Source organism: Mustelus asterias, chromosome 4 (genome assembly GCF_964213995.1).
Source record: "Mustelus asterias chromosome 4, sMusAst1.hap1.1, whole genome shotgun sequence".
NCBI lineage: Eukaryota > Metazoa > Chordata > Chondrichthyes > Carcharhiniformes > Triakidae > Mustelus > Mustelus asterias.
In genome coordinates this window covers 20,443,173-20,465,277 of record NC_135804.1, presented here as the reverse complement: position 1 = coordinate 20,465,277, position 22,105 = coordinate 20,443,173, and the positions used below count along the sequence as shown (strand labels likewise).

Genomic DNA, 22,105 nt, shown 5'->3' with positions numbered 1-22,105 from the left:
TTGTGCCTTACTAAGTTACAATGTTACCTATATGTGCGTGGGCTGCAACAGATTAATTGTGTCAGAATAATTGTGCTCTGAATAAAAGTCATAGCTCACATTTTGGGTTAAATTCTGTAAGAACAAAGAACAATACAGCACAGGAACAGGCCCTTCGGCCCTCCAAGCCTTAAAGGTGTCTTAAAGGTGGTAAGCTGTTGATGTGGATAGCAACCACTGACCCAGCACATACTGTCAGCTGAAAGCAATATATCTTTCTGTAGAATAAATGATAGTATCATCTTTGATCATCTAGTACAGACCCACTTTTAATCTAGACCTTACCTAAGGTTAACTCCCAACACAGCTCCAGTTTGAGGTTCGAATACCTGTCCTCTCATAAAATGCAGTGAATACTTTTGAAATGTTACTCTAGCTAACTGTAGGAGCCTTCACTTTATCAGGAGACTTCAGTGTTGATCACTAAGATAACTGGTGATTATTTAAATTTACCAATGTTACAGCCCAAGGTTACCAAATTGACAGCCATCTTGAAACAAAGGTTTTTAAAAGTTTATTCATTAGTGTCACAAGTAAGACTTACATTAACACTGCAATGAAGTTACTGTGAAAATCCTCTAGTCGCCACACTCCGGCGCCTGTTTGGGTACACTGAGGGAGAATTTAGCATGGCCAATGCACCTAACCAGCACGTCTTTCGGACTGTGGGAGGAAACCAGAGCACCCGGAGGAAACCCACGCAGACATGGGGAGAACGGGCAGACTCTGCACAGACAGTGACCCAAGCTAGGGATCGAACCTGGGTCCCTGACGCTGTGAGATAGCTGTGCTAACCACTGTGCCACCGTGCCACCAATGATATGTCAACTTAGATTTTCAAAGGAATGTCAAAGAATAAGACTCTATAGATTGTGATTTATTTTTTCTTATAACACCCTTCCATTCAATTTTAAAATAGTGGAGTAAGATAATAAGTGAATATTTTTCAGTGATTCTGAATTCTTCTTAGAAGGTTGTGAGGCTGCAAGAGTTTACAGAGGTAGGGAGGAATTTAAAAATAAGAATTTCAGTTTGGTTATACACTAGAATCATAGAATCTACAGTGCAGAAAGAGCCATTTGGTCTATCGAGCCTGCCCCGACAATAATCCCACCCAAGTCCTGTCCTATCCTCCGTAACCCCTCATATTTACCCTCCTAATCCCCCTGACATGAAGAGGCAATTTATCATGGCCAATCAACCTAACCCACACATCTTTGGACTGTGGGAGGAAACCCACACAGACAGGGGGAGAATGCACAAACTCCACACAGACAGTCACCCGAGGCTGGAATTGAACCCGGGTTCCTAACGCTGTGAGGCAGCAGTGCGAACCACTGTATTACCATGCCACCCGAGAGCATACATTTGTTCAACAGCTTTAATCTAGCGAAAAGCTTCAAGCTGCTTCACAGCACCATTACAAAACAAAATTTGACACCAAGCTACATAAGGAGATAGCAGGGAAAAGGACCATACATGTCGCCAAAGAGATAGGTTTTGAGGCGTGTCTTAAAGGTGGAAAGAAAGGCTGAGAGATTTGAGGGAGGGAGGGAGTTCAAGAGCATAATGCCTTGACTTCTGAAGGTTTAGCCACTGATGGCGGAGTGATTAAAATCAGGGATGTCCAAAATACCAGAATTATAGGGACGCAGATATCTCAAGAGAGTTGTGGGGCTGTCAGAGATTGCAGCGATAAAGAGGTCATGGTTGCGTTCGAAAACAAGCATGACAATTTTAAAATTGAGGCGTTACTTAATCAGAAGCCAATGCAAGTGAGTGAGCGCAGGTGTGATGGGTGAACAGGGCTTGGTGTGCATTAAGACAAGAGTTACATGATCTTAAGTTTACGTGGGGTAGAACATGGGAGGCCAGCAAGGAATATGCTGGTGTAGTCATGACTGGAGGTAATAAAGACACGGTTGAGGTTTGCAGCAATAGATGAGATGAGGCAGGGGTCGAGTCAGGCAATGCTACAGACAATCTTAATGAAAAGGTCAAATCAGTTTGTTACAGAATAGAAGAAATCGTTTTTCTTTTAATATATATTTATGTGTGTCATTTACATCAGTACTGGCAGCGGCTGAGCACTTGAAAGCACATTTTGCTCCCAAGATAGTTAAAGCTTCCCAGCTGAGAGTGCAAAAGGATGAATACAAAAAGCCCTCTTCTTGTTTGCAAGTTTGATTCAAGTGAAGATGAACTCTTGCCTCTAAGTTAGAAGGTTGTAGAGATGAACGCTAGTCCAGAGGTTTGAGTACGTAATCTAGGTTGGCACTCCAGGAATCTTGCCACCGTTCACGCCGGCCACCAAATTCTTCGACCTCGCCTGCAGCGAGAGCGTGGCGTGAACGGCAGGTGATCATCACCTGATGAAGGGGCAGTGCTCCGAAAGCTCATGCTACCAAATAAACCTGTTGGACTTTAACCTGGTGTTGTGAGACTACTTACCGTACACTCCAAAAGAAAATGCGTTTGATTGGGGTGGCCTGAGGTTGAGGAATGTGCCCTATCAATGGAATCTTTTCCTGTCTCTTTTTTACATACAGTAACTGGAGAACATCTTTTTGTAAATCTTGCACATCAACTCTTTTCGAAAGGCAAACTTGGACTATAATTCTGATCTGATTATTTTATATTGACTAGCGTCCATCAATCCATGGATTGGTGCCATTCCAGGTTCAGAACGCTAGTACTTGTACTGAAACATGAAACGCATTAGCAACCGTGACCTGTGTTTTGGGATGAATTGTTGCACATCGTCATTGTTAGCCCTGCTTTACAAGGGACTTCTCTTCGTGATTTGTGAACATCTGCCGGAGCCAGTGGCTGAAGAAGGATTTAGTTCCTTCTTGAAGTCAGTTACAAGCTGAAACCCAGACTAATTTCACTGGCAGTGACTGTTAAAACCGAATATGTGCAGGAGTGAACTCGTTTGGCATATATAGCTGTGCGACCATTAAAATGTCTCTCTGTGTTTTGCTTTCAGGATGCAGACCTAGCCAGACTTCTCAGTTCAGGATCTTTTGGAAATCTTGAAAATCTAAGCCTGGCCTTCACCAATGTAACGAGTGCCTGCGCAGAACAACTAATCAAACTGCCATCTCTTAAACAGCTAAACCTGTGGTCTACCCAAGTGAGCAGTTTGAGTTTTTTTTCCTCTGATAATGATGGCCTCTGTAGGAAATGGTTTCTCCTAGTTTGGAGATCATGTTGTAGTAAAACAAATGTTTCATTGATTATTCCTAATCGTGACACCCAGTAATCCAGCAAGTTGCTGGCTTTTCATCTCTGTCCTCTTGCGGTCCAGTATTAATTAAAGCTCAAATTCATTTGTCATGCATGGCATTAAAATGGAATCCACGAGTCACTTGAGAAGGAGAGGATGTTTTACTGGGACAATGTCTTTTATTGGGTTATAAAGCAATTTGTAAGCATGTAAAAACGCTGAATGACAGGGCAAGAGTTCACATTTAACTTCTGTCAGGAGGTTACGTATGCTGTGGATGTTGTGCGCTGCTACTGGGGTCACTCATTCGTAGGCCACTAACTCTCCGGGATCATTACGGATTTATTATGGATATGGTGAACTCACCTACAAGTGCCGAGTTCCCACTCCGTCATTTTTCCCTGACTTTCTGCCAGGTTAGCCTCAGAACCAGTGCCCATTTGGTACCCGCAAGTTGTTGCTAACCCAGTAATGAACCGAGTCTCTGGCTGGGAGGATCGCGTAACTGTTTGGCAACGCACTTTATAGTTAAAAAGTACCCCATGACACAATACTTCAATTCATGTTTATCTTTGAGGACTAAAAGCGTATATCTAGTTTCAGACTTACACATTTCCCATTAATGGTTGGTCTGGCCAAAACAGAAAAATGTTTCTATTATCTCAAACAAGGCAAGTGTTCAGAGCTGCCACTTCATTCTCGAATCTTTGGACTTCCCCAGCAACCTATACAAGTAGGGCAGGTTTGAGTTGTGACTCAATTTCAAATTAAAGGTTACAATGGTTCTAAACTAATTAGTCCTTTTCAATCAAAAGCTCTCTGAATCAACAGCATGAAAGTGAAATATTTCAGAAGGAAGAATAGACCTGAAGATGGAGAGATTGTGTACACCTAATTGCTGTCGGTTTGGGTGTTGGTCTGTGTCTTGTTTCAGTGGGTTGCTGGGGAAGGCTGAACAGTTTGGAATAATACGTTGAACATGTATTGTTCTAAGGCAGTAACACTATGTGCTGGACTGTAATCTTGATGTACGTTAATAGAGTGTGGCAAGAATGAAAAAAATTTGCATCTGTGACAATCCAATCACTGAGTTAACAGTCTAAACCAGAGTATCATCAGAAGAGGGGAAAATGTAGAGAAAGACTGTTCAGGCCAATCGCTGACCGTGTGTTCTCTTGAGTTTCTGGGGACCATGGTAACAGTAACAATCAAGCACAATGGCTGTGATCTTTGGTGTAACATCTGTCGAGGTCGGTTGGTAACAAGTTTACAAACATACATATCTTGCTGTTTATCCATCTTGACTCATTGGACTCATCCTTGGGATAAAGGCGCTGCCTTATGAAGAAAGGTTGAACAGGTTGGCCCCATACCCGTTGAAGTTTAGAAGAATGAAAGGTGATTTTATTGAAATTGAGTGGACTTAATGGAGTGGATATCCGGAGGTTGATTCCTCTTGGGGGATTTGGGGCGGGGTGGGATGACTAAATCTAAGGAACATTGTTTAAAAATAAACAGAGATGAGGAGAAATCTTTGGTCCTAAAGGGCCATTGGTGTGTGCAATTCTTTTTCCCAGAAGGTAGTGGAGGCTGGGTCATTGAATTTATTCAACACAGAGTTAGCCAGATTTTTTTGTTCAGCAATGGAGTCAGAGGTTTTGGGGGAGAGACAGGAAAGTGGAGCTAAGACCACAGCCAAATTAGCCATGATTCTATTGAATGGTTGAGCAGGCTTTAAGAGACAAATGGCCTACTCCTGCTGATATGTTCTTAATTACATGCAGCTATCAATCAGATGTGTGGGTGCCGATCATACAAGTGATCTTTGTCAGAGAGAACAGTCTGGGAACATTCTGTATTTACCTGTGGATACAAGCCCAACAATATCAAAATGTGTGTGAACTGTATGTTACGTATGCATAAGATTGGAATCATAGAATAGTGCAGCATAGAAACAGACCATTTGGCCCATCAAGTTGGCACTGGCTGTTTGGAAGAGCCATCCAGCTAGTTCTGCTTCTCCTGCTTTTCTCCATATCACTGCAACCTTTCTCCTCCAAGCGGTTATCCAATACTCCCACCTTTCTGACTTCCTGCACATTGCCACCCTGCTCCTTGAAAGTTACCAGTACCCATCACCCTATCAGGCATTGCACTCCAAATCCCAACCACTTGTTACTTCATGCTGCCCCCAGCTCTCATGCCCTTAAATCTGTGCCCTCTGCTTATCGATCCTTCACCTATTGGAAACCATTTCACTTTATTTACTCTGTCTAGACATTCGTCGGGTAGGATACTTAGGCTACAATGGAGGCAGTGCGGAGGCAGACACTATCCTGCCCCTGAACCATCTTTCTGGAGAAAGGAGCTCTGCAGGGCTACCAGCGCGCAATTAAAGGTTTTTAAAAGTCTATTAAGCCCATTTTCAGAGACTAACCCAAATTTTCCATTCGACTTCCAAGCACCCAGAGACATTGGGAACACTGGAGTTGGTATCCCTGAGAGACTGAGGGACCAGCACTCCAAGCAGGCTTTGAGGCCCTCCCTAACTGCCTGGCTTCAGCTGCAGCCAGAGGTCACCCTGTTCAGAGGCTGCTCCTCCACAATGGCTCACAAGATGCTGAGTCGATCTTTTATTTAAACATTTACAAAGTCAGACCTTCATTTTGAGGCACCCTCTCTCTATCTCTTATCTGGAAATGCATCCTACTGCTTCTTCCATGCTGTGTCCCTCCATCTTAAGAACATGCCCACCATCCTTAACTGGACATCCAGCCTATGCTCTGACCAATAATTGACCAATTCAGGGAAAATCTCTGATTGGTGACTGTTCCTCATACTATCATTGTGACCCAAAGGGCAGCGTCCTGATTCTTAAACGGCTACCAAATCTCTTACCAGCCTTCTCCATGTCAAAGAGAATAATTCCCGTCTCTGCATTCTGTCCATATAATGATAATCCCTCATCTATGGAACTATCCTAGTCAGTATTATTTTGCACAAACACTGCACATCCTTCCTAAGATGTTGTGCCCCCAATCTGGCATCATTTCTCACCCCACATTGGGCAGCTGGGGTGAGGGAGGGGTGAAATTCTGCAGGGACAGGAGATCTCCCAGTGCACTGTGAGATCAGGGTGCCTGCGCAATGGCGCCCTTAGAGTTCAGCAGCTGGCTTCCCAGCGAGAATAGGCTACGTCCACTCCCCCTGCTAGCAAGAATCACATCTGGGCACTGTTTTTCTAAGTGACTGCGTCTGGGAGCTCGCCCAGAAAAGGGGTCGTGATTCTCTCCCATTTTCACGCTCATTTAGCACTTAGAATTTCTCTGGTAAGATTGCCCCCTCTGGGTTTCATACCATATCGCATTTGCTTCACCATTTGCTCCATCAACCTGTTTTGAAGTCTAACAACACCTTGCACTACCCAACACACAGGCTCAGTGTCAACCATTGGAGTGAGGAATGCGGAAGCTCTGCTTTACATAATATTAATTCATAATACATACCCATATTCCACACAACCAGCACATGTTTAAAGGTTAGGTTTAAAGTTTATTTTATTAGTGTCACACGTAGGCTTATATTAACACCGTAATGAAGCCACTGTGAAAATCCCCTAGTCGCCACACTCCGGCCCCTGTTTGAGTACACGGAGAGAGAATATAGCATGGCCAGTTCACCTAACCAGCATGTCTTTCGGACTGTGGGAGGAAACCGGAGCATCTGAGGAAACCCACGCAGACACTGGGAGAATGTGTAGACTCTGCACCAACAGTGACCCAAACCGGGAATCGAACCTGGATCCCTGGCACTGTGAGGCAGCAGTGGTAACTACTGTGCCACCGTGCCACCCGCATACTTTCAACAGCGGATAAAGGATGTGTAAAAGAGATATTTTGTGAAAACATTGAAGTGAAGGAATCAGCCCGAGTTTACAATGGTGTAAAAAGATTCCTCATGAGCAGAAATATAAAAATTCCAAAAGTCTTGCTCAATTGGGTTGTGATGGCTGTTATCGAAGAGAAACGCTTCCAGCTGTTAGGAAACAGTTCATAACTTGAAAGAAGCTTTAAATTAAGGAAGCACTTCAGTGATTTTAGCTTTTGGTAATTTAGCATTAAACATTCTGCCTCTACACTATGACGGGAATACACGCTGCAAAAATTGTACATTCCCAGTCTGTAGTCTTACAGTCATTAAAGTTAATGAATGGGAAGTGGGTGCACAATTTTGCAATCCGTGCTCACAGTCTGTGCTGGTAACGCAGAGGCAGAAATCCCCAACCCATCATTTTTCACATCGTGCTTGCCAAAGCTCTAACTCAATTAACTTGTTCCAGGAGCAGCTAGTGCTCAAGTGCCCCACTGCTATTAAGTCTTCGAATTGAACTGGAGCAGACTGATCACCATCCAGGACTCGGGAGAAATGCTGGTCCCACAAATCATTCAGATAAAATGCCCAAAATGCAAGGTCTGCAGCGAGTTTCATTCTCTTTCTCACTGGGCCAGCGTGGCATGCTGCCTCTCAATTAATTGTAGACAAATATTTTTATCGGGAAATAGCAGAGAAAGGTTAGACCATGTTAATTGTTTGAAATGTCATATTCCACACCTCTACTGCCTGGCAAACACAGTGCCCCAATTCAGACCCATTTTTAAAGCACATTATATTGGAGGATGAATTTAATACCCTGACAATGATGAAGTACATTCTAAAAATGTCTCCATACTCTTCGCGTAACTCTGATGAAGGGGGGGAATTGTGTGTTAAAGGAAATTATCTAAAGAAGTTGAATCAGCAGTCCTGTGTCATGACATTTGATGTGGTCAGGCCATTGATGTGAAGTGGTTTTGTTTACTGAACTTGGTGCCTCCTTTACAGTTTGGCGATGCAGGGTTGCGGGTTCTTTCAGAGCACCTCACGTCACTGCAAGTTCTGAACCTTTGTGAAACGCCGGTCACCGATGCGGGCCTCCTGGCGCTTAGCTGTGAGTATCACGTACTTCCCCACCAATAGTATCCTCAACCCCACAGAGCGGAAATCCAAAGTTTCTGTCAAACCGATCACTGGGCAAGTTTCAAAGTAAAACCCAAGGGAAAGCACCGGCAGGCTCGCAATAGGAACATTTAAAGCTGCATCAAGACACATGAAAGTGAAGCTTGCATCACTCCATGTCACTGCAGTCACTATTGAATTTTCATAGAATCATAGAATCTCTACAATGCAGAAACAGGCCATTGGCCCATCGAGTCTGAACCGACAACAATCCCATCCAGGCCCCATCCCCATAACCCCATGTATTTACCCTGCTAATCCCCCTGACATTAAGGGGCAATTTAGCATGGCCAATCAACCTAACCCACACATCTTTGGACTGTGGGAGGAAACCGGGGCACCCGGAGGAAACCCACGCAGACACGGGGAGAACGTGCAAACTCCACATGGCATGGATCCTTCAGCTATGGTAAACACCACCCTCCCAAGCCTGCCACGGCCTTAATCCACTCAGTTTGTTCCCCACATCTGTGGAGCAAGCAGCCACTCCCCGCCCACTCTCGGAACAGCTCCCTGGTGACAAGAATGCATCGGGGAACCCCCCGAACAACATGGCAACACCATCCCTCCTCCTCCCTCCCCTGCATTCTCCACCCCACAGGAATGTGAATATTAACCCATTGGGGAAACCATTTCATCCCTTGCCTATTCTGCCATTCAATGAGATCATGGCTGATCTGTGACCTGAATCCATATATCTGTCTTTATGACCTTTAGTTAACAGAGATCTATCAATCTAAGCTTGAGAAACATAGAAACTAGAAGCAGAAGTTGGCTATTCGGCCCTTTGAGCCTGCTCCGCCATTCATTTTGATCATGGCTGATCATCGAATTCAGTATCCTGATCCTCCCTTCCTCCCATATCCCTTGATCCCTTTAGCCCCAAGAGCTATATCTAATTTCTTCTTGAAATCAGACAACGTTTTGGCTTCAACTATTTTCTGTGGTGGTGAATTCCACACATTCGCCACCTTCTGGGTGAAGAAACTTCTCCTCGCCTCAGTTCTAAACTGTGACCCCTCGTTCTGGACTCCCCCACCATTGGGAACATTCTTTCTGAATCTATCCTGTCTAACCCTGTTAGAATTTTACAAGTTTAACGTTAACAATTGAGATAGCCTCAAATGGCTTTATGCTGCAAATTTTGAAAATCCTTGTGTGGAAAAATATTTCCTAACTTGACTGTTGAAAAGCCTGGCCCCCATTTTCAGCTGTATTACCTCGCTCTAGATTCCAACACAATGGGAATGGTTTCTCTCTCACGACCCTGTCAGTTTCCCTCAGTAAGCTTTAGTTAAATCAGCGCTTAACTTTCTAACATCCAGGGAATCCCATTATCATAGAAAATCATAGAAACCCGACAGTGCAGAAGGAGGCCATTCGGCCCATCGAGTCTGCACCGACCACAATCCCACCCAGGCCCTACCCCCACATATTTACCCGCCAATCCCTCTAACCTACACATCCCAGGACTCTAAGGGGCAATTTTTAACCTGGCCAATCAACCTAACCCGCACATCTTTGGACTGTGGGAGGAAACCGGAGCACCCGGAGGAAACCCACGCAGACACGAGGAGAATGTGCAAACTCCACACAGACAGTGACCCGAGCCGGGAATCGAACCCGGGACCCTGGAGCTGTGAAGCAGCAGTGCTAACCACTGCGCTACCGTGCCGCCATTATGTTTCTGTAATCTCCTCAGTGTAACTGTGATGACTTCAATCAGGCCATTGAGGTTGGCCTATTGAAATATGAACTCCCTGATTAAGGAGTCAATTGATGGGCCAATCAATATTTAACCAGGAGTGTCAGTTCCTCTAGCACTCCTGAAGTTAGACTACTGACTGATTGCACTCTGTGTAATGATGTTGGAATTGTAATTAAAGGGATTTTGGTGAGGGGACTTATGCCTCCGGGGACTTATTACAGTAACCCTGGAATTATTCTGATAAACCTGCACTGCTCTCCCTCCAAAGCCAATATATTCTTCCTAAGGTGTTGTGCCAGGAACTGAGAACTTTACTGAAGGAATGACATAACTAGGGCTGCGTATAGCCATTGCATAACCCCCTTGGGTTCCAGTCCTCTAGAGATGAAGCCCTGTTTTCAAATAGCCTTTCTGATTATTTTCCATACCTGTCCATGGCATTTTAATGATCTGTGTACATGGACCCCCTACATCTATTTGATCCTCCTCTGTTTTAAACTCTTTGCAATTGGGAAAGTATGCTGATTTATCTTTTTCATGTTGAAACCTTATGGTTGCCTAGGCTGAAATCCATTCGCCAAAGTTTTAATGTCTGTGGATAATACGGCACTGCAGTTTATTGGAGCCCCAAACTGGGAGACAAAATGTATTTTCGCATCATGTATGCACTATGTGGCTAAGTTCACATCGCCTCTATGCTACATTGGAAAGTGCTGACAGGAAGCCAGATGATTTCTCAGAGGAAGGAAGAGAATACCGGATCTGGAGTTACCTCCAGGTTCTCTCTCTCTCAGTGCTTCGTGGTTGTTTCCAAAGTAGCGTTGACAAAGGTCGAAGGTCAGGCCGTCCAACCTTGTCCCTCTTTGGATGATGGTGTGTAGCTTGGAGAAGAGCAAGCAAAGAGGAATTCTTTTGCTCTTATATAAAAGCAAATTACTGCAGATGCTGGAATCTGAAACCAAAAGAGAAAATGTTGGAAAATCCCAGCAGGTCTGGCAGCATCTGTAAGGACAGAAAAGAGCTGGCGTTTCGAATCCAGATGGCCCTTTGTCAAAGCTAGGCAAAGCTTTGACAAAGAATCATCTGGTCTCGAAATGTCAGCTCTTTTCTCTCGTCCCAGATTCTTGCTCTTATTTGGTGATAATGTTCTGAGGCAAAGAAGAACTAGTATGTAAACTTACACCTTAGAAAAAGGATTAAATAGTTTAAAATCTGTCGGTTTGAAAAAAGATTTTACGACAAAAAAGCTTCTGAAACAACATCTGCATGTTAATAAAATCTAACTATGGGCGTTGCAGCTTTAAATTTGTGTTTTGTTATTGGGAATTCATATGAAAAAATGTATATACTTTTTCTTTTAGCCATGAGAAGTCTGTGCAGCTTGAACATGAACAGCACTAAACTCTCAGCTGATACATATGAGGATCTGAAGGTAACTGCCCTGTTCAAAGTAGTGTCTTTCATTTGATTATATGATTATGATTATTACTAACCTGTAAGGATTATAAGTGAAACTTTGCCCTGCAATGCTGGATAGTTCTAAATGAGTGTTGGCGGGGGAGGGGGGAAACAGAGCATTTGGGGACTGAATTTTTATTCATTCGTGGGACATGGGCGTTGCTGGCTGGCCAGCATTTATTGCCCATCCCTAGTTCCCCTTGGAGGGCAGTTGAGAGTCAACCACATTGCTTTGAAGTCACATGTAGGCCAGACCAGGCAAGGACAGCAGATTTCCTTCCCGAAAAACCAGATGCGTTTTTCCAACAATTGACAATGGTTTCATGCTCATCAGTAAATTCTTAATTTTTTAAAATTGAATTCAAATTCCACCATCTGCCGTGGCAAGATTCAAACCCGGGTCCCCAGAACATTAGCTGAGTTTCTGGATTAATAGTCTAGCGATAATACCACTAGGCCATCGCCTCCCCAGATGAATGGATAAGAAACGCAATTGTGTCCTGAGTGGTCACTAAGCCAAAGATTATTTTGCTTAAAAAATGAATATTTATTTGAAAAGGGGAAAAAACACTCATGGTATTGAGAGAAATGCAGGGGATTCTGGTGGGAGAGATGTATTCCATAAGGTCAGATCAAACACTAAAACTATATTTCTTTGCTCCAACCAATGTCTGACAGGCAAAGCTGCCGAACCTCAAAGAAGTGGATGTCCGTTACACGGAAGCCTGGTGAATTCCTTGCTTGATGGTCAGTGACGAATGATTATTTTGTGGAAGAATCAGAAACAGAAACATTTTTCCAGCGTTTTTACCTTGGGCCAGGGATTGCTGAGATCGCCAGCGCGGGTTCTTTCACCAGAGGCCTGTACAATGCTGGGCTCGTAATGGACCCTGCTTCATTCTTAATGCTTTTGTTGATTTCCGAAGATGAAAAAATATGTGTAGCAGCAATCCGGTCACAAAAGGAACCTCCCTGGTCATTAATTGCCTTTGTGTTCATGCTGTGTGTAAAAAAAAGATATCTTTCTCTCTTGTTCATTTCATCTACTTGAACGGACCAACGTCAAATCAATTTGGAAGTTCGCACTATTGTCTCTGGCTGAAGATATCAATCATTCAACGGATACATTACCTTTGTCATCGCAAATCCTTGCAGTGATGCGCAAAGTGATTTTGTTTTGTTTTGTACATATGTTTTACATCACACATATTTAAAAATTGTTCACATTACAGGTCTGGGACCTGTCTCTTATTTATGGATTGTAATTCTTTTACCTTTTTTTGCATATAATATTGTATAAACTAGTTATTTTGGCTGTCTGGTAGCCTGGAAACTCTCCTTTTATGTGGTTTTGCTTTGCCTTTATGAACTTGTCTGTCCTGTTGGATCAATGCGACTTTTGCAAAGATTCAGAAAACAACGAAACGGATGGGTCCTCTGCTTCACCACTGACCAAGAGACTGAAAAACTTTTTTAAAAAAAGAAATCAAAAGACTGACTTTTCTTTACAAAAAGACCAAATTGCCAATCTTTTTGTTTCCTGGAGTCGTGGTGAGGTTCCACCAAAGTTAACTGTGTCCAAACGTTTTAACAACAAAAACACTTTATAACTTCTTGTTTTTCTTAAATGTTTTGCCCAGTTTCAATTTGTTTCCCTCACTCTTTACCCGATTTGTGCATAGTTCCAACATGCATGTGTGATTTGCATGGTCATGGTAGCCATCCTCTTGTCAAAACCAATAGCTCCACTTTCTTTGTGATAGCAACCACTATGAGTGTCCCATGTGGCGGTGGGATGCCTTGATTATTTTCTGTTCCGTTGCCTTTATTTCATATGAGCCTACGTTGTATAGAGAAAAGTTATCTTTGTCATTTTTAGCATGGTTGCTGCATTGCAAAATTTACAGCATCTCAGAAAAAAAACCACAAAAAAAATAAGATTGTAACATGTACTTTTTATTTTGTTTTGTATGCAACTTATCCAGGAATGGAGGCCAGGCTTCTTTGTTTTATACCTTGTTGCTGGGTAGCTTTTTCACTTTCCCTTTTTGTTTTGAACTGGTTAAGTCTTAATCAGGTTAGTGTGTCAGAGTTCTGCATCGACTCTCAAAACTGCATGATGATGCAGGCGTGAAAAAAAAAAGTTGAAAAAAAAATTAATGCAGCCATTGTTTATCATCAGCACTGTTGCTTTTATCAGATGGTTTACTACTGTTCTGTAGCTGTTGTACAAAGAGATGTGAAATAATTTCAGGCAAAATAAACAGTAAGTGAATATCTTTCACTTGTGTAGTTGGTTTCGTTTAATCATGGTGTCGCATCGAGAGTGGACAGTGAGTGAGTCTCAACCCCTACTCAACTGGTTATGATTCCAGGTCAGGTGAGTGGGAAGAGAAGATGAAAAATCTTCCATCTATGTAGTACGTTTTGCAGCATGTCTCAAATGCTCCATAGCAAATTAATTCTTCTTAAAATCTGTTGGTTTGTAAGTAAACAGAGTCAACATGCACATAACAAAGTTCCACAAATGACATTTTGGTGAAAGACCTAAACAATCTTGGGGCATCTGTTGGTCTTATTGGCCTAGTCTTCACATTCGGCTAAACTGTATATAGGTTCTTAATTGTATATAAAAAATCTTTTTTTTTGTTGCAGTTGGTTGAAAGATTGCAGTTGGCCAGGAATGCTGGAGAACACCACTGCAACTTCGAAAAGTACAATGGAATCTTTAAACCCATCCAAGCAACCAGGTAGACCTTTGTTTAACATTTCATCTAAAAGATTGCATGCTCCTCCAATGTTGCACTGAAAACTAACCTTGATCTGTAATTATATAAATTCTTCTTCTTTCTCACGAGATGTAGGGATTCGATGCAAAAGTGGTTGAATATTCTGAGCTAGTTTCAAACGTCCATTTGGATGGATGTCTCTGGGTGACTCACTTGTACTTTCAAATTGAAATTATATAAGAGAAGCCTCTTCTGTTTTGCTGAAATGACTTAATGTGACTTCCTGGATTCAAATTACTTTCGTAGCCATTGACAACTTTGAATTAAGAGTATTTGACACAAAGCAGGTTAGAATTTGCACTCACAGCCATTAAATTGACCACTTGCAGGGAATAGAAGCTTTAAAGTTTATTTATTAGTCACAAGTAAGCTATCATTAACACTGCAATGAAGTTACTGTGAAAATCCCCTAGTCGCCACACTCCGTCACCTGTTTGGGTACACAGAGGGAGAATTTAGCATGGCCAATGCACCTAATCTACACGTCTTTCGGACTGCGGGGGGAAACAGGACCATCCGGAGGAAACCCACGCAGACACGGGGAGAACGTGCAAACTCTACACAGAGTGACCCAAGCCGGGACCCAAACCTGGGTCCCTGGTGCTGTGAGGCAGCAGTGCTAACCACTGTGCCACCGTGCTGCCCCTAAGTCAAGCTTAGTTATTGAGTGAATGATAATGCCAACTGAGCTGCCAACAGCAGATTGGCGCATTGATTTTCTGCTCATGAATGTGTCCCAACGTTGAGATGCATGTTCAATGTGGATGTATGTGTTAATAGATGCATTGACATAACTGACAGATTCTTGAACCTCCAACAATCATTTTACCATGAGTTTAAACGTTTGATTTTGAAAACAATGCCCAGACACAAATTCAACTCATAAAAGTGACATTTTCGATACACTAACCCTCTGCTGGATGGATGGGATGTGCTTGGAAATTGCCTATTGCAGCACAAATGCTAGGGATTGTGACCTCATTGTGTGAAGCCTCATTGGTTAAGTTTGCATCCTGCCACATTGCCTGGAGGTTGATAGCAAATTAGTTCGATCTTTAACAGGTCAAACCATTCGTCACACTTCTTGCTTTTCCAGTGGATGTGTCACTGAATGCGTCGCCCTTACAGGGAGAACGTATGTAGATGGTGTTGAATGCCAACATGATGAATAATTCATAGAATTCTGACAATGCAGAAGGAGGCCATTTGGCCCATCGAGCCTGCTCCAACAATAATCCCACACAGGCCCTATCCCCATAACCCCACATATTTACCCTGCTCAGTCCCCTGACTCTAAGGGGCAATTTAGCATGGCCAATCCACCTAACCTGCACATCTTTGGAATGTGGGAGGAAACAGGAGCACCCGGAGGAAACCCATGCAGACATGGGGAGAATATGCCAACTCCACGCAGGTAGTCACTAGAGGCTGGAATTGATCCCGGGTCCCTGGCACTGTGAGGCAGTGCTAACCACTGTACAACTCTGTCGCCTATTTGACATAGCAAGTCCAGCACTTCTGTCCACCATTTAACAGAGTAAGAAGTTTCACAACACCAGGTTAAAGTCCAACAGGTTTATTTGGTAGCAAAAGCCACACAAGCTTTCGGAGCTCCAAGCCCCTTCTTCAGGTGAGTGGGAATTCTGTTCACAAACAGGGCATATAAAGACAGAGACTCAATTTACATGAATAATGGTTGGAATGCGAATACTTACAGCTAATCAAGTCTTTAAGAAACAAAACAATGTGAGTGGAGAGAGCATCAAGACAGGCTAAAAAGATGTGTATTGTCTCCAGACAAGACAGCCAGTGAAACTCGGCAGGTCCAGGCAACTGTGGGGGTTACAGATAGTGTGACATGAACCCAATATCCCGGTTGAGGCCGTCCTCGTGTGTGCGGAACTTGGCTATCAGTTTCTGCTCAGCGACTCTGCGCTGTCGTGTGTCGTGAAGGCCGCCTTGGAGAACGCTTACTCGAATATCAGAGGCCGAATGCCCGTGACCGCTGAAGTGCTCCCCAACAGGAAGAGAACAGTCTTGCCTGGAGATTGTCGAGCGGTGTTCATTCATCCGTTGTCGGAGCGTCTGCATAGTTTCCCCAATGTACCATGCCTCGGGACATCCTTTCCTGCAACGTATCAGGTAGACAACGTTGGCCGAGTTGCAAGAGTATGTACCGTGTACCTGGTGGATGGTGTTCTCATGTGAGATGATGGCATCTGTGTCAATGATCCGGCGCTTTTGGCATATTCTTGCTCGCTTTTTGATTTGCTGGTGACACTTTTAAAAAATGTTTAAATAAACTGTTCACTAATTTCATGGTGTTCCACACGCAACATGGTAAAGCTGCAGAATAATTGATGTTGATACAATACTACAGAGTAGGGATGAAATTCACCCATGTTACACAGTTCCCAATTTTCTTCTGGTGACACAGTGGTTAGCACTGCTGCTTCACAGCACCAGGGACCCGGGTTCGATTCCCGGCTTGGATCACTGTCTGAGTGGAGTTTGCACATTCTCCCCGTGTCTGCGTGGGTTTCCTCCGGGTGCTCCGGTTTCCACCCATAGTCTGAAAGATGTGCTGGTTAGGTGCATTGGCCAGGCTAAATTCTCCCTCAGTGTACCCGAACAGGCGCCGGAGTGTGGCGACTAGGGGATTTTCACGGTAACTTCATTGCAGTGTTAAGGTAAGTATACTTGTGACACTAATAAAATTGGTGGGTGATGAAGCAGCCCATTTTGCGCTGATGTCAAGAAACATTTCACCCTATGTGTTAGGTATTTTAGCACAGTTGGTTACTATGGCAACTGCTAGCAGCTGTACTGTATCGAGCTATTTCAAGGTCCTCTCAATGGTGATCACAAACTGGGTAGAATGCTTATATTTAAGCTGACTGTATTAAAGACCAACTTATTTACCATCAAACTATGCAATTGGTATGTATATAGAACAAACAAAATGATGTAAGCAGAATTTTGTATAACCGAGTGCCAAAAGGTTTAAATACTAGGAACTAATGAGATCCTTTTTATCTTACAAAATGCATCAACATTTTAGGTTTTGTATGTGCATTTGTTGCATATTTTAACATGTCAGGGCGTCCGTTGGTCTTATTGACCCCCATCTTCACTTTCAGATGAAATGTAGACTTATTTGTATATAGTTTTATCTCCTTCAGTGTATAGAGTAAAGGAATTGTGCCTTCCACTTTCTTCTGAAATACCAGTGTGGGTTTTCACAGGGGTAGGTTAGGTAGGCAGAGGTGGGATGAAATTTTGGTTGGGAGTCCAGATTTCCTCGCGTGCTATGGAGTTTTAACTTCACTGTCTTCATCTTTTGACCCTCACTCATGGTGCCTCCAACTGAACTCCGCCTGAACTCAGTGACAGGTTTGGTGTTCAGCTGGATGGGGAGCCCTCTGGAGCAAGCCATCGGATAAGAAAGGTCTGATCCACAACCTGTGGGGGTCTGATCCAAGGCAGGTGGTGGAGGTGGTCTGATCCCTAACCCTGGGCCAGAAGCTGTCTGATCCCATGGGGGCTACAATTTCTGACCTTCGGGTGAGGCCTTGTTTGGGAGTGGTGTTTGATTGAGGGATGAGGAGAAAGCAGTCTCGTTCCTCTCTGCCCACAAGCAACACTAGAAATTGCCTTCTCCCTGAAGGGCGACATGGTGGCACGGTGGTTAGCACTGCTGCTTCGTAGCGCCAGGGATCTGGGTTTGATTCCGGCCTTGGGTGACTGTTTAGAGTTTGCACATTCTCCCTGAGTGTGCGTGGGTTTCCTCCAGGTGCTCCAGTTTCCTCCCACAGTCCAAAGATGTGCAGGTTTGGTGGATTGGCCATGCTAAATTGCCCCTTAGTGTCCAAAGATGTGTAAATTAGGTGGATTAGCGGGATAAATGTACGGGATTATGAGGATAGGGCAGGGGTGGGCCTTGTTAAGATGCTCTGTCAGAGAGTCAGTGCAGATTCGATGGGCTGAATGGCCTCCTTCTGCACTGTAGCGATTCTCTGATTCATCATTAAAAATATTGAAGTTGTCAAACCAATGGCTAGGAGCAGTTTTGAAATCAATTTGTTCCATCTCCATAAAACTTAGAAGTCGGAAGGTTGGGATCAGATATCTAAAATTTTAAACCTCTGAACCAAGTGCAACCTACCTGATTTTGTGCGATAAAGTACCCCCCCCCCCACCCCCACAGTGACTGTCCCTTTAATGCAAACACTTGTGCCTGACCATAATGTTAACACAACTGTAAGCTTCATAACTCTTGGCTAATTTCTGCAGTCAGCCCACTTTCAATGGTGCATGCTATGAATATAAGCACACACGTCACTGTTAAAAGGAAGGATGGGGACATTCACATTATCCTGTATTATCAGAGAGGGGGAGTAACCTGTACTGTCTCAGCCGGTTTTTGTTTGCTGCATTTGCTGCTGTTTGAGGGAGAATTCCAGCAAGATACCAAGAAGTTGTGCTGTCGTGACATTATTAATGGTGGTCACTAGTCCCTTCCATTCTACCATTTTCGGATATTACTCTGTGATGCTCTCACAATTTTTTTTTAAAAATTCATTTGTGGGACATGGGCGTCGCTGACTGGCAAGAATTTATTGTCCATCCCTAGTTGCCCGAGGGCAGTTGAGAGTCAACCGCATTGCTGGGGCTCTGGAGTCACATGTAGACCAGACCAGGTAAGGGTGGCAGATTTCCTTCACTAAAGGACATTAGTGAACCGGACGGGGTTTTTCTGACAATCGACAATGGTTTCATGGTCATCAATAGATTCTTAATTCCAGGTATTTTTATTGAATTCCAATTTCATCAGCTGCCGTAGCGGGATTTGAACCTGGGTCCCCAGAACATGAGCTGAGTTTCTTGATTAATAGTCTAGTGATAATATCACTCGGTCATTGCCTCCCTCAGCTAAAGCAGAAGCTGTAAAGTGAGGTAAATAGTTTATTTCCATACAGGTACTTCACGACCTTTTACATCTCCATCATTAGTCAAGTAAATAGTCAAGACAATTTAGACTTGAAGATGCACACAATGAGGGAATGCTGGTAATTGTTATGATGCAGAGGTTAATCTTTACCTCACTTCATAATCTGTTACATTTGTTCAGGAAGGTATTAACTGTTCTTCATTAATGTTTAGAGGTTCATTAACATAAAGACCTGACATTCACTTCAGGTGAAAATTAACAAGTTATTTATTTACCCAACTGGGAACTTTAACTAAATAAGTAACATAGCAATTAAAGTAAGGTTCATCTGGAATGCTGTTCAAATAAATACAAGGACCATTCATCACCAGAAAATAATAATACTAACTTAGTCACTCTCAAAAAATATACAAACAGGTTTTGTGGCTTTGGAAAAATCTTTGGAGTTCTTTTGTTAATGTCGCTGTCGGTAAACTCTTTCTGATTTGGTACCCTTCTGGTAGATAGATGGAGAGCTCTCTTAAGATATATTTTGAGCTGTAGAGAGCTGCTCTTGCCCTCTCTACGTGTTGAGAGGTGGCAGTCTTTCAGTTCCACTCCCTCTGCAGACAGTTGAGTTTCTTTGTATAACCCTGATGACCTATCAATTTTCCTACCCCAGGATTGGTCTAATGGTGTTAACAACAGCAAATTCAAATTTGATAGTGTCCTGATCGCTGACTTATCTTCTTTAAACTGATAGGCTATCAAAATGCAAAAGCCTGCAAAGCCTGTTTACCAAGGCAATCCTGATGCTTGGTCCTGGTTACGATTGTTGCAATCTGTGTACCCTGTATTTTAAACATTCAAGTACTGAACACAAAACCAGCTTTTAAGGAGACCACACTTCATAAACTCAACTTCACAACATAATCAAGTGAGTTGGGTTCGCAGAATGGCTGGCTCACCAGAGGTTTCATGCTGAGTGATTGGCACGCGACCAGTTGGTCTCCCAGTCATATCATTTCATGGGCAAGGACTGCTTTTCACAGCACCGCCAATTTGTTCTGACCAAAAACATTACGGTAAAAAATACATCTATTTTTCTGACACGGTTCTATTTCAGGAGTAATGGCCGGATTTCTTCAACCTCGCCCATGGCTGGGATTATCCAGTCCTGCTGCTGTGAATGGAGTTTGGCTGAGTGCCGAATTCTCTGTTCTCGCTGGCAGTGGTAGCAGGGTGTGTGAGGCCGGAGAATACCAGCTCAACGTGTATTCTTAGTGAACTGAAATCACATATTCAGCCAATTCTGAAAGACGTGCTGGTTAGGTGCATCGACCCGAACAGGCGCCGGAGTGTGGCGACTAGGGGAATTTCACAGTAACTTCATTGCAGTGTGAATGTAAGCCTTACTTGTGACTAATAAATAAATAAACTTTAATGTCTGTGACTGAAAACAACTTAAATACATCTGGATTTCCCAGTTGTGACTGAGTTTCTGTGCAATTTGCATTGGACCAAGATTTATTATTTCTGGCAGACTGTTCAATATACTGGTTTGTCATCTTGTGTATGCTGGATTGAGTTCCTTGTTTATGGTGAGCATATGTGTCATTAAATAATACAAGAAGTGTATTGAAGTTGATGCAATAGACCATCCACACCAGTTCAATCCACTTGGCTTAACTAATAGGCCAGAATTTTACCATCCCACCCACCACGGAAATTGGAGCGGGCGAGGGGCGGACAATAGAAAGGTCCGTTGACCTCGAACTGGATTTTATGGCTTCAGGACGAATGAGGCCATAAAATCCTGTCCATAATGTTTTTTATCTATTGGACTGAGGTGAGTAGAAATTTCTGCACCCAGAGAGTGGTAATTCTGGAGGTCACTACCACAGAAAGTAGTTGAGGCCAAAACATTGGGTGATTTCAAGAGAAAATTAGGTGGCACCATGGCTGGCACTGTTACCTCACACCATCAGGGACTCGGGTTCAAATTTCCAGCTTGGGTCACTGCCTGTGCGGAGTCTGCATGTTCTCCCCGTGTCTGGTTGGGTTTCCTCCAGATGTTCCCATTTCCTCCCCCAGTCCAAAAGGAGTGTTGGTTAGGTACGTTGGCTATGCTAAATCCTCCCTCAGTGTACCCAAACAGGCGCCAGAGTGTGGCGACTAGGGGATTTTCACAGTAACTTCATTGCGGTGTTAATGTAAGCCTACTTGTGACAATAAGAAATAAACTTTATATAGCTCTTGGGGCTAAAGGGGTCAAGGGTTATGGGGTGGAAGGGGGGATGAGGATATTGAATTTGATGATCAGCCATGATCAAAATAAATGGTGGAGCAGACTCAAGGGGCTGAATGGCCAACTCCTGTTTCTATGTTTCTCATTTCCAAATCATTAAGGGAGTTGAACGCTATTGTATTTGTTTACAACAGCTATGAGAATGCTCTAATATAAAAATCATTATATTTGTTACTAATATTATACAGGCAGTCATTGCTGCAGGACAGTCCCTGTCCTTTCAGATCATCAACCTGATATTCTGTACAAAGATACAATAAGGCTTTAATATTGTTAATTTATATTACTTGAATATTACTTGGCTCGCAGTGTACCTTAGATATATTTATGATTTTAATAAAACATCAAATGAACAGTTTTCTTTTTATACTCTATAAATATTTCAATGATTTGATTAAAAATTTATTGGCAAACAAATTTTAGTCATTTCACATTTGTAATTTGCTCTCTTTTAGCATTTGTTTTCCAACTTCAGGCTATTTCAATACTCAAAGTCCCAATAAGCTCCTTAGAAGCACATAATGTGCATCATACTCGTATCCGATAGATTAAATACTCTTGGGGAAGTGAAATGGGCTGTGTCTGGAGT

General features: G+C 43.1%; 2 protein-coding genes across 3 annotated transcripts in view; both read left to right on the top strand.

Moving 5' to 3' along the window:
• Positions 1 to 13,773, top strand: part of cmip (c-Maf inducing protein) — a 228,996-nt gene extending 215,223 nt beyond the window's left edge. For both annotated transcript variants that reach the window (XM_078210632.1, XM_078210631.1), the window contains exons 18-21: positions 3,029 to 3,175; positions 8,150 to 8,255; positions 11,393 to 11,463; positions 12,168 to 13,773. In XM_078210632.1, the coding sequence (XP_078066758.1) occupies positions 3,029 to 3,175; positions 8,150 to 8,255; positions 11,393 to 11,463; positions 12,168 to 12,221 (378 nt within the window). In that variant the 3' untranslated portion in view covers positions 12,222 to 13,773. The remainder of the gene's footprint in view (positions 1 to 3,028; positions 3,176 to 8,149; positions 8,256 to 11,392; positions 11,464 to 12,167) is intronic.
• Positions 13,774 to 14,154: 381 nt separating this feature from the next.
• plcg2 (phospholipase C, gamma 2) overlaps positions 14,155 to 22,105 on the top strand; it is a 262,650-nt gene continuing 254,699 nt past the window's right edge. Inside the window, exon 1 of the mRNA XM_078210630.1 lies at positions 14,155 to 14,239. Within this exon, the coding sequence (XP_078066756.1) occupies positions 14,173 to 14,239 (67 nt within the window). The 5' untranslated portion in view covers positions 14,155 to 14,172. The remainder of the gene's footprint in view (positions 14,240 to 22,105) is intronic.